We start from the raw sequence: 12,256 nt of genomic DNA, 5'->3' as shown, positions 1-12,256 counted from the left end.
AACAGCTTCTACCCCCAAGCCATAAGACTCCTGAACATCTAATCAAATGGCTACCCAGACTATTTGCATTGCCCCCCTCCCCCCTTCTACGCTGCTTCTACTCTCTGTTATTATCTATGTCACTTTAATAACTCTACCTACATGTACATATTACCTCATTTACCTCGACACATTGACTCTGTACCTGGTACCCACCTATTGTTATTTACTGCTGCTCTTTAATTATTTGTTATTCTTATCTCTTACTTGTTTTAGGTATTTTCTTAAAAGTGCATTGTTGGTTAAGGGCTTTTAAGTAAGCATTTCATTGTAAGTTATACACATGTTGTTTTCGGTGCATTTGACAAATACTATCTGATTTGATTTGAAAATATAAATATTTGTATATAACTAAACTAAATCAAAACTAGCAAATCAGGTCTGAAAACCAACTGAAAATAAACCTACTTCCAAATAATAATACAAAAACGGATAGAAATAAAAACTAATATAAAAACACAAAACTATAATAACTTTGCTCTAGGCAATACAGTTATGCTAATTATAGGGCATAATAAAGCCTATACGTGTGTGGCAAAGTGTCAATGACCAGGGTGAACAACCGCAGGGAAGGATGACAGTAGTGATGGGAGAGCGAGTAGCATCTTGAGGGCACGTGCCATTTGGAAAATATACTTCCTGTGCGCAGGMGGTTCAAATCTGGCTCTTTAATATTTTGCACCATTGCAGTAGTGCTCACTCGTAAACCATTTGACATATTAATGATATGATTGCTAGGCTATACAGTAGGCCTAGGAATATTCCCCTTTAAGAACGCGCCACGGTGAGCGTGGGATGGACGTGTGTCGGGTTTGTTAATGAAGTGTCACCTGACCCTGTCCTAACGCTGCACGGGGGGAGAGGATATATAGTCCAAATAAACATACATTCGAGTGAGTGGAAGACACAATTATTTCCAACATCTCCATACAGTATAGCCTAGTAGCCTATTCAGCCTCCTTGGATTGGTGCGCCGGTCAGTGTTGGCTCTTGCCACAGGGGTTAGAGGCACTTCTGCTTTCGACAGAGAGAGAAGAGCAACGAGCCTATCAGACATTCTTSATCAGAAGAAAACGTCCGGAGCGAAGATTTTAATCAACGACCCGACTGTGCGTCACTACAAAATCGTTATTTTGAAAGCCCCCCGGTGCATTTTACTCCTTCMGTTTGCCTTTTTTGCGTGCGTCGTGGAGAAGGAAACACTGACCGTGTATCCGACGCTCCTGCAAAACGGATAACGGAATATTCAATGTATGTTTGATGAAGGTTGGACATTTGGCCAAACCCATTCATTGTAAGGATAAGAAACGCTGCGRGGTCGCAACGTTTTCAATCTCCTGATTGCTTCTTTATTATTGCTTTATTGCTGTGGGCTGAGGAAATACATTGTATTTCCAGCGTAGTGTTACGTAAGAGTGACTTTATCCAAGGTGCTGAATTGAACGGTATAGCGGGACACAGAAGGAAGAAGGCAATCTTGTTTAAGTCTACCCAGGTCAGAGCACACATCAACGTGACCCAATTATTTAATGTCAAATGAAATCTTGATTTATTTATTTGAGCTAATATTGAAAATTGTTCGCCCATCCAGAAGGTCACAGGCCTATACGTCGGGGATTTGGAGAGGACCGCACAGCACTGGCATCGTTGATACCCGTATTCCTGTAGCAAGACCGCCTTTTATTTCTCTCTTTGGTTAAATAAATTCTTAAGGTGGTCGACTACACGAGGAGAAAATGTCGGGGCAGACGCTCACGGATCGTATTGCCGCTGCGCAGTACCAGTTGACGGGATCAGAGGTATCTCGCGCCGTCTGCAAAGCAACCACTCACGAGGTGATGGCGCCCAAGAAAAAGCACCTGGAATGTAAGTGCATTCTCATCCCCACCCTTTCTCTCTCACACACACACACACACACACACACACACACACACACACACACACACACACACACACACACTATCAAGTGAAGAACACTGTATCATGAATTGATTAGATATCTACGGGAAAAAATGGTTGACATCCATTGCCAAACGTTGCACGTTCGAATCCAGCGATAGAACGTTGTTTTTGAGATTATTGTTTTAAGACTATCCCAAATCTCAACCCTTACCCTAACCATTCAGAGTTAATACATAACCTTAAGATTTCGTAGTTAACACCTAAACTTAAATCTAACCTTAAAAGTTCWGATTTAATGCCTAAACTTAACCTATAACCCTTAGTAATTTGACGTTTGGAACAACTTAGAAATGTTGTCTAATTCTGATGTGAGACTGTGAGAGCTTGTTGAATCATCAACCAATGCATTACATTTCTATGCTCCCGCCCTGCATGACCAGAGGCCTACCATGTATTGATGTTACCATGGAGATGACCCCAATGGTGACCCCTAGTCATCCTACATGTGTAGCTCACAGTGATTGGAGAGAAAGGTGGTCATAACTCAAAACAGACTGACTCACACAGAGGCCTAGTCACAATACATTACATTTTCCCTTGTTCACTTGTCCTTGCACACTACACCTCCCAAGCTTCCCTTAKGTGATACATATGGCAGGAGTGCATGTCTTCAAGTCTTCAGCGGCTGCAGTGTCTGCTACTGTAGTTGTCTTTGTTATTGATAAGCTAAAGAGCTTCCTCACTTGGTTTCACAGGTGTAGCCTYTATATACACTATATCAAGTGTGAATGAAATGGGCAACAACTAGAAAACAGATAGATGCAGGCCTACTGTAGACAGATAGACCTTAACGTCCAATTCTGCTTATTCACCAGTATCCATTTTTCCCTGAATCAGCCCTGCTTCTATAAAGACTCAGGGTCCGCCTCATGACAAGACAATATGAATCGCTGGCATAGGGCCTAGCAGCCCGAGTCGGACTAAAGCAGTCGTGGATGAATGGTGTTCTGCCTGTGTGTGTGGTCAGGTGGCCGGCCCAGTCTCAGGCTAGGTCTAGCAAGACTCAGAACTTATATCGTGTGATACGCTCCCCACTGAATAATGCATTAATCAGCCAATGACTGGCCTCTATTATTTACACAGCCAAAGGTGACCATGCTAATGCTAAAGTAGGCAGGAGACTGCTGGGGATTAGCATAGCATTGCACAGAGAGAGGCAGAGAACTCAGAGTATGGCTGTCCAGAGAAGGGAGATTCTTACCCAACAAAATACACATATGTCCTGCTCTTTCCATGGCACAGACTGACCAGGTGAATGCTATGATCCCTTATTGATGTCACTTGTTAAGGGAGGAGACAGGTTAAAGAAGGATCTTTAAGCCTGGGGACAATTGAGACATGGATGGTGTATGTGTGCCATTCAGAGGGTGAATGGGCAAGACAAAATATTTAAGTGCCTTTGAACAGGGTATGGTAGTAGATGCCAGGCATACCGGTTTGTGTCAAGAACTGCAAKGCTGCTGGGTTTTGCCCACTCAACAGTTTCCTGTGTGTATCAAGAATGGTCCACCACCCAAAGGACATCCAGCCAACTTGACACAACTGTGGGAAGCATTGGAGTCAAAATTGGCCAGCGTCTCTGTGGAATGCTTTCGACAACTTGCAGAGTCCATGCCCTGACGAATTGCGTCCCTTTTGAGGGCAAAATGGGGGAGGGGGTGCAACTCAATATTAGGAAGGTGTTCCTAATATTTGGTATACTCKGTGTATGTTTACTATAGTAGTTTATTTTTTACACATGTTAACCAAATACGATAAGCGTGATTAAACAAGCACAATGCAAATGGATCCTGTCTTTATCCAGGTGGAAGGATATTGTCTGTGTCTTGTCTGTGTTGTGACATTGATAGTTGAGTACCTGTAGCTATGTCTCTTGCCTTGCAGTTAATCCTTGTGCATGTACAGTGTATATCAACTTCATGGCCCTTCAAAACTAAATAAATATAGGGCACAATGTCTCCCTTATAGTATTTTCTTGCCACATAGTTAGTGCCCTCAAGGCAACATTCTCTTCAAACACCAAAACATTTAATTAGGCCAACATTTTTAGGCAAGGGCTCCGTCTAACCTAAATATATTATTGGAAACTCCAGTAGGGCATATTATTTGTCATCTCCTCAGGGATAATCCAATTCCAAACTTGCCTTGAGGCCACAGGTATGTGACGCCGTAGTAAGACGCGCTTCAAAAGCAACCACAGAACAGAGAATTCAAAGTTCTACATTTTCCAAACAACAGGTCATTTCATAGGCTATATTCCATAGGTAATCAAAGGCACAGCGGTCAGATTTAAACTGTAAACAAAAGGTATAGACTAGTAGCAGCTTAGTGGCGTAGCGGTCAAAAAACTGTAAGGTGCCGCCATACGGGAGGCTTAGTAGACCCATTCTGCCAAAAAAACTAAATAGGTAAAGGGAAGGGGAACACATAATGCTTTTAAATACCCATGATAATTCTAATAGAAAACCAAAAACCACGAGTTCATCAACCATGCTCTATAATTAATCATTCCATATTTATACCGATATTCAATAATAATAGTTTTGTAAATGGAGCAAAAACAATACATATAACACAAATAAAGAAGGTATGTATTTTACCAAATAGGGCTATCTTCTGTATACCACCCCTACCTTGTCACAACACAACTGATTGGCTCAAACTCATTAYGAAGGAAAGAAATTCCACAAATMAACTTTTAACAAGGCACACCTGTTAATTGAAATGCATTCCATGTGACTACCTCATGAAGCTGGTTGAGAGAATGCCAAGAGTGTGCAAAGCTGTCATCAAGGAAAAGGGTGTCTACTTTGAAGAATCTAAAATATATTTGGTTTTGTTTAACTATTTTGGTTACTACATGATTCCATATGTGTTATTTCATAGTTTTGATGTCTTCACTATTATTCTACAATGTAGAAAATAGTACAAATAAAGAAAAACCCTGGAATGAGTAGGTGTGTCAACTTTTGACTGGTACTGTATATTACATATCTCTTGGCCTTAAGTTTGATGGCATAAGGCATAGATTCCACAGATAATGCCCGAGGRCTAGACATGAAATAAGAAATATTGTATGTCTCAATGACCCTATACACTTTGCCACAGACATTGATGTGCCAATGTGATGATACATCAAGCATTACCCCTCTAGTCTTTGTGTGAAGCCATTGTAACGGAGAAGATAGTTGTTGTTGTCCTTCATCATTGTGMCATGATTGCTGACCCTTGAGACGCAGTTGCCTTAGAAACAGATTGTAGAGCGGGTCAAAGACTCGGGCTGACACAAAGGGGGGTTCTGGGAAGGCACAGTGGAGGGCAAACYACTCCAGAGTGCTTCAACAGATAGTCATTTTGGACAGTAGCATATCCTTACAATGCTATTTTCTYTCTTGTTTTGGTGTTTCAGAGTGAGAAATGGGTTTCAATGTTGTTTTTTATTGGTTCTTACTCTGAAGGAGCGAGATGTCTGAAATGTATTTCATTTTGATAGGACTCTTCTTGTTTCCTCTTGTGGTGAAACACAGTTCGTTAAATTTGACAAACCTGTTCCCTCTGAGCAATATGATAAAAATACATTGAAGATCAGTGATGCGACAGGAATCACTGGTTTAGTGGTCAGTGTAGCCTATACCCGCATGCATGGACACAGCGTGTGTCTGTGTGTGTGCGTGTGTAGGCGTTTTCAGTCATCTGGTAAGTGAATCATTGAGCTGATACCTCTGGACAAGCTTAACAAGTGTGTGTGTGTGTGTGTGTGTGGTCTCATAGGAGTGTTGTTAGGGTAATGGGTTGGCGCCTATACGCTGGCTTCTAGCTGATTTTAATCTGGCCTATTCCTGTCACTCTAACATCGGAGCAGTCTGGTGTGTGAGTACAACAATACACACACCCAGGCAGTCCGCAAACATATGCACGCACGCACACACACACACACACGCACATGCACACACACAGTCCTGTGTGCCTTGTTATAGACTCCCCTACCAGTTCATTTTTACAGCTCTCCTGTCTGCTGTGGATTACTGAGTCTTTATTTAGATCAGTCAATCATCATTAGACTTACACACACACACACACACACACTGCTCTGTTGTGTGTGTGTGTGTGTGTGTGTGTGTGTGTGTGTGCGTGTATGAACACACATATGTTTGTGTGGGAAACAAAATAGTGGGCCACAAATATTCCACACATAAAATCCACACCACAGGGTTGCCTGTTGAGATGGAACATATGGTTGAGCTGTGGTGTAGGAAACAGAGCCGAGCAAAGCAGGGACAGACAGGAATATTAGGGCTGTCATCACCAACTGTTTTACTGGGAGAAGCAGATACATTTAGGAGAGAGAGAACATACAAGGGTTCTTTGGCTGTCCCTCTGTGGAAAGGGGTCTTCATGGAACACAGAGGGGTTCTACCTGAAACCAAAAAGTGTTCTTCAAAGGTTCCTCCGGTGGGGACTGCCGAAAAACCCTTTCAGGCTCTAGATAGCACCTGTTTTTTATAAGAATGTACAGTCAGTACATCAGTCAACATTCACCAAGAACTGGACACAAAAGCTTCTAACTGGAGACGTGTGTGTGTGTGTGTGTGTGTGTGTGTGTGTGTGTGTGTGTGTGTGGCTGTTGGGAGAGGGGTCACCACACCAGACTCCTTACTGATTTATATTCATCTGTGGACAAAGCCCCTGCCCTTTAACCATGAAATGACCAACAAGCCTTCCTCATGCATCCCCACTCTCGTTTTAGTCTGGTCAGTGTTGGTCAACCATTGATAATATTGCAGCCTTCCATCCCTTGGCTGGACAAGCTTCCGCCTTTTGGAAGTACAGAAACATGGTTTGGCTATGATTTATAGCAACCTTCCCGATCCTAGGAGGGATGGTTGGTTAACATTAGTGTGATAAAATATACCAATAAAGGCCAGATGACATCTCATATCCCCCTCTCTCTTCCGAGCAGCTAATCTGTCAGGTACTGTATCCCAAAGAGCTGAGTTGAGGTGATTGCTCTCTGAGTCAGACCTGTCGGTCAGTCTGTCTAAATGGCAGTCTGTATGTCTCTTTGTCTGTCTCTTCGTGTGTGTGTGTGTGTGTCTGTGTGTGTGTCTGTGTGTGTGTGTGTGTGCACTACTTCTATCTGTGTGTTGGATCCTTTCCAGCAGTGTTGGTGGCTCTTTGAGGCTTGGTATGTGTGTCCTGACTCCCAAATGGATGTCTGACTTGGCAATGCCTAGCTCCACTAGGTACACAGTGAAGTGAACAACCCCCAGAGGCTGTTTTATGGCTTTCACACATTCCAGTAGCAGAATCACCACACACACACACACACACACACACACACACACACACACACACACACACACACACACACACACACACACACACACACAAACACACACACACACACACACACACAGCCCAGCACTCCTACTCCAAAAATCACAGAGCACATGAATGGAGCAAGGGAGACTGAGTCTCATTTGACCTGGGGTGAGGCTTCACTATCAGCTACGYCAGCACATTACATKTTTTCTTGGCAGTCAGCATGTCTTAACACTTTGAAATTGTACTTACTCATCATGATTTTTACCCTCTTTAAATACCTTGATATATCCTAACAAATCCTGCTATATTCTACTGTCTCAAAATGTCTGACCGTTTCACGGATCGACAATCAATAAGAGAACAGTTTCACTGAGCTGAACGAACAGCCTCTCCCCACAGTACWAACAAACCTATCTGTATGTATTTCAGATCTGATATCGGCCACCAATGCGACCAACGTGAACATCCCTCAGATGGCCGACACTCTGTTTGAGAGGGCCACCAACGCCAGCTGGATTGTTGTCTTCAAGGCCCTAGTCACCACACACCACATGTGTGTCCATGGAAACGAGGTCAGAGGGCAGCATTTTAGTGCACAACCACAATAAAAACCAATTAGGACTGTTTGAGCACCATGGACAGCTACACGGCTGTCTTGATTCATCCCAGGGGAGCTGTGAGTGTGGCTGTCCATGGTGCTGGAAACAGTGCTATTAGTCTTGCTGCAGACTAGAGCTCGTTCTGAAACATGGTTATCAATCACCATTGTGTTTGTCTGGAGCTATATTTACATATTAAGTTGCTGTATTGCAAAAGACATGCTTTCACACACTGTAAATTATAAAGTCTCAATTTTGGACTAACATACTAGCACTGAATTTGTAGTTGACTATTTCAGTAAATAAGCCTTAATTGTCCTGATTTATTTTTCTTGGATTCTGGTTTTGTTTAATCAGCCTATTTCATTGTAAGGTGTTTCAGAGTGTCAGTGCTTTATTGTCATTCTGCTTCCTCAGAGGTTCATCCAGTACCTGGCCTCCAGGACCGCTCTGTTCAATCTCAGCAACTTTATCGACAAAACAGGCTCCCACGGTAAGTGCACTTCCTGTATGTTTGTGGAGGGAAGCAGGTGGATTCCCTCCCAGTTGAGACCATAAACGGATACAGTAGATGAGATGTGAGACTACCTGGAGGTACAGAAGGAGAGGATGAGAGGAGGAGAGAGGAGGAGGAGAACAGGAGACTGGAGGAGAGAGAGGCAGAGACAGGAGTAGAGGCAGAGACAGGTGGAGAGAGGAGGAGAGGCGGGAAGAGACATGAGGTGGAAAGAGAAAGAGACGGGGGGTGAGGCAGAGACGGGGGGTGAGGCAGAGACGGGGGTGAGGCAGAGACGGGGGTGAGGCAGAGACGGGGGGTGAGGCAGAACGGGGGTGAGGGCAGGGAGGAGAGGCCGAGAGGTAGAGACAAGAGGAGAAGAGACGGGAGGATAGGCAGAGAGAGGAGGAGAGGCAGAGAGAAGCGGAGACGGGAGGAGAGGCAGAGAAGAAGCAGAGACGGGAGGAGAGGCGGAGATGGGAGGAGAGGCATAGAGAGGCGGAGACGGGAGGAGAGGCAGAGTAGAAGCAGAGACGGGAGAGAGGCGGAGATGGGAGGAGAGGCATAGAGAGGCGGAAGACGGGAAGGAGAGGCATAGAGAGGCGGAGAATGGGAGGAGAGGCATAGAGAGGCGGAGATGGAGGGAGGCATAGAGAGGCGGAGATGGGAGGAGAGGCATAGAGAGGCGGAGATGGAGGAAGAGGCATAGAGAGGCGGAGATGGGGAGGAGAGGCATAGAGAGGCGGAGACGGGAGGAGAAGGCATAGAGAGGCGGAGACGGGAGGAGAGGCATAGAGAGGCGGAGACGGGAGGAGAGGCAATAGAGAGGCGAGAACGGGAGGAGAGCATAGAGAGGCGGAGACGGGAGGGAGAGACAGAGAGAAGCGGAGACGGGAGGAGAGGCAGAGAGAAGAAGAGAGAGGCGGAGACGGGAGGAGAGCAGAGAGAAGCGGAGACGGGAGGAGAGGCATAGAGAGGCGGAGACGGAGGAGAGGCTAGGAGAGGCGGAGACGGGAGGAGAGGCTAGAGAGGCGGAAGACGGGAGGAGAGGCATAGAGAGGCGGAGATGGGAGGACGAGGCATAGAGAGGAAGGAGAGACAGAGAGAAGCGGAGAGGGAGGAGGAGAGAGAGAAGAGAGAGGCGGAGACGGGAGGAGAGGCAGAAGAGAAGCGGAGAGGCAGAGAAAGGAAAGAGACAGGAGGGAGGCAGAGAGAAGCGGAGACAGGAAGGAGAGGCAGAGAGAGGTGGGAGACAGGCGGAGAGGCATAGAGAGGCGGAGACAGGAGGAGAGGCGGAGACGGGAGGAGAGGCGGAGACGGGAGGAGAGGCATAGAGAGGCGGAGAGAAAGCGGAGAGGCAGAGAGAAGAAGAGACAGGAGGAGAGGCGGAGACAGAGAAGCGGGGGAGACGGGAGGAGAGGCAGAGAGGAGAGGAGAGCGCAGAGCGAAGAGGCAGAGGAGACGAGGAGAGGCGGAGACAGGAGGAGAGGCGGAGACAGGAGGAGCGAACATAGGAGACAGGAGGAGAGGCGAGACAGGAAGGAGAGGCGGAGACAGGAGGAGAGGCGGAGACAGGAGGAGAGGCGGAGACAGGAGGAGAGCGGAGACAGGAGGAGAGGCGGGACAGGAGAAGACGGGAGGAGAGAGCAGAGAGCAGGAGGAGAGGCAGAGAGAGGCGGGAGGCAAGAAAGAGAGGAGGAGACAGGAAGGAGAGGCCAGAGAGAGCGGAGACAGGAGGAGAGGCCAGAGACAGGAGGAGAGGCAGAGACAGGAGGAGACAGGAGGAGAGGCAGAGACAGGAGGAGACAGGAGGAGGATAGGAGGAGACGGACCATCTGGAAGAGAGGAAATTACTGGCCTTATAATTACATAATGAACAGGAGCAAGCATGCAATGTGCACACGCAAAACATAGTACTGTACGTGTACAGATGTGGGATCTTAATCAATAAATCACATGTACTTATAAAGCAGAGACAGGAGGAGAGGCAGAGACAGGAGGAGAGGCAGAGACAGGAGGAGAGGCAGAGACAGGAGGAGAGGCAGAGACAGGAGGGATTTGAAGGAGACAGGAGGAGACGGGCCATCTGGAAAGAGAGGAAATTACTGGCCTTATAATTACATAATGAACAGTAGCAAGCATGCAATGTGCGCACGCGAAACATAGTACTGTACGTGTACAGATGTGGGATCTTAATCAATCATTCAATCAATCAAATGTATTTATAAATCCCTTCTTATATCAGCTGATGTCACAAAGTGCTGTACAGAAACCCAACCTAAAACCCCAAACAGCAAGCAATGCAGATGTAGAAGCACGGTGGCTAGGAAAAACTCCCTTGAAAGGCCGGAACCTAGGAAGAAACCTAGAGAGGAACCAGGCTATGAAGGGTGGCCAGTCCTCTTCTGGCTGTGCCGGGTGGAGATTATAACGAACATGGCCAAGATGTTCAAATGTTCATAGATAACCAGCTGGTTCTAATAATAATAATAATAATAATAATCATTGTGGTTGTAGAGAGTTCAACAGGTCAGCACTTCAGGAGTAAATGTCAGTTGGCTCAGGTCAGTATCTCTCGCTCCTGCTGTCTCTAGAGAGTTGAAAACAGCAGCTCTGGGATAAGGTAGCACGTCCGGTGAACAGGTCAGGGTTCCATAGCCGCAGGCAGAACAGTTGAAACTGGAGCAGCAGCACGACCAGGTGGACTGGGGACAGGAGAAATACTTCAGATATAACAGACTGACCCTAGCCCCCCGACACAAATTATTGCAGCATAAATACTGGAGGCTGAGACAGGAGGGGTCGGGAGACACTGTGGCCCTGTCCGAAGATACCCCCAGACAGGGCCAAACAGACAGGATATAACCCCACCCACTTTGCCATCCCCACGGCACGAACCCGGACAGGAAGATAACATCAGTGACTCAACCCACTCAAGTGACGCACCCCTCCTAGGGACGGCATGGAAGAGCACCAGTAAGCCAGTGACTCAGCCCCTGTAATAGGGTTTYAGGCAGAGAATCCCAGTGGAGAGAGGGGAACTGGCCAGGCAAAGACAGCAAGGGCGGTTCGTATCTCCAGTGCCTTTCCGTTCACCTTCACARTCCTGGGCCAGACAACACTCAATCATAGGACCTACTGAAGAGATGAGTCTTCAGTAAAGACTTAAAGGTTGAGACCGAGTCTGCGTCTCTCACATGGATAGGCAGACCATTCCATGAAAATTGATCTCCATAGGAGGAAGCCCTGCCTCCAGCTGTTTGCTTAGAAATTKTAGGGACAATAAGGAGGCCTGCGTCTTGTGACAGTAGCATACGTGTAGGTATCRACCGCAAGACCAAATCGGAAAGATAGCTAGGAGCAAGCCTATGTAATGCTTTGTAGGTTAGCAGTAACACCTTGAAATCAGCCCTAGCCTTAACAGGAAGCCAGTGTAGAGAGGTTAGCACTGGAGTAATATGATAAAAATGTTTGGTTCTAGTCAAGATTCTAGCAGCCGTGTTTAGCACTAACTGAAGTTTATTTAGTACTTTATCCGGGTAGCCGGAAAGTAGAGCATTGCAGTAGTCTAACTTAGAATTGACAAAAGCCACGATACATTTTTCTGCATCATTTTTGGACAGAAAGTTTCTGATTTTTGCAATGTTACGTYGATGGAAAAAAGCTGTCCTTGAAGCAGTCTTGGTATGTTCGTCAAAAGAGAGATCAGGGTCCAGAGTAACGCCGAGGTCCTTCAGTTTTATTTGAGACGACTGCACAACCATTACGATTAATTGTCAGATTCAACATAAGATCTTTGTTTCTTGGGACCTAGAACTAGCATCTCTGTTTTTTC

General features: G+C 46.1%; 1 protein-coding gene across 1 annotated transcript in view; it reads left to right on the top strand.

Moving 5' to 3' along the window:
• Positions 1–835: 835 nt before the first annotated feature.
• The window catches only part of LOC112070611 (clathrin coat assembly protein AP180), a 32,043-nt gene continuing 20,622 nt past the window's right edge, over positions 836–12,256 (top strand). Inside the window, exons 1-4 of the mRNA XM_070439053.1 lie at positions 836–1,534; positions 1,631–1,905; positions 7,756–7,898; positions 8,343–8,418. Coding sequence (XP_070295154.1) covers positions 1,776–1,905; positions 7,756–7,898; positions 8,343–8,418 — 349 coding nt within the window. The 5' untranslated portion in view covers positions 836–1,534; positions 1,631–1,775. The remainder of the gene's footprint in view (positions 1,535–1,630; positions 1,906–7,755; positions 7,899–8,342; positions 8,419–12,256) is intronic.

This window comes from Salvelinus sp. IW2-2015, unplaced genomic scaffold (genome assembly GCF_002910315.2).
Source record: "Salvelinus sp. IW2-2015 unplaced genomic scaffold, ASM291031v2 Un_scaffold1379, whole genome shotgun sequence".
Taxonomy (NCBI): Eukaryota; Metazoa; Chordata; class Actinopteri; order Salmoniformes; family Salmonidae; genus Salvelinus; species Salvelinus sp. IW2-2015.
Note: the sequence above shows the minus strand (reverse complement) of the source record. Positions and strands in the feature narration are given on the sequence as shown.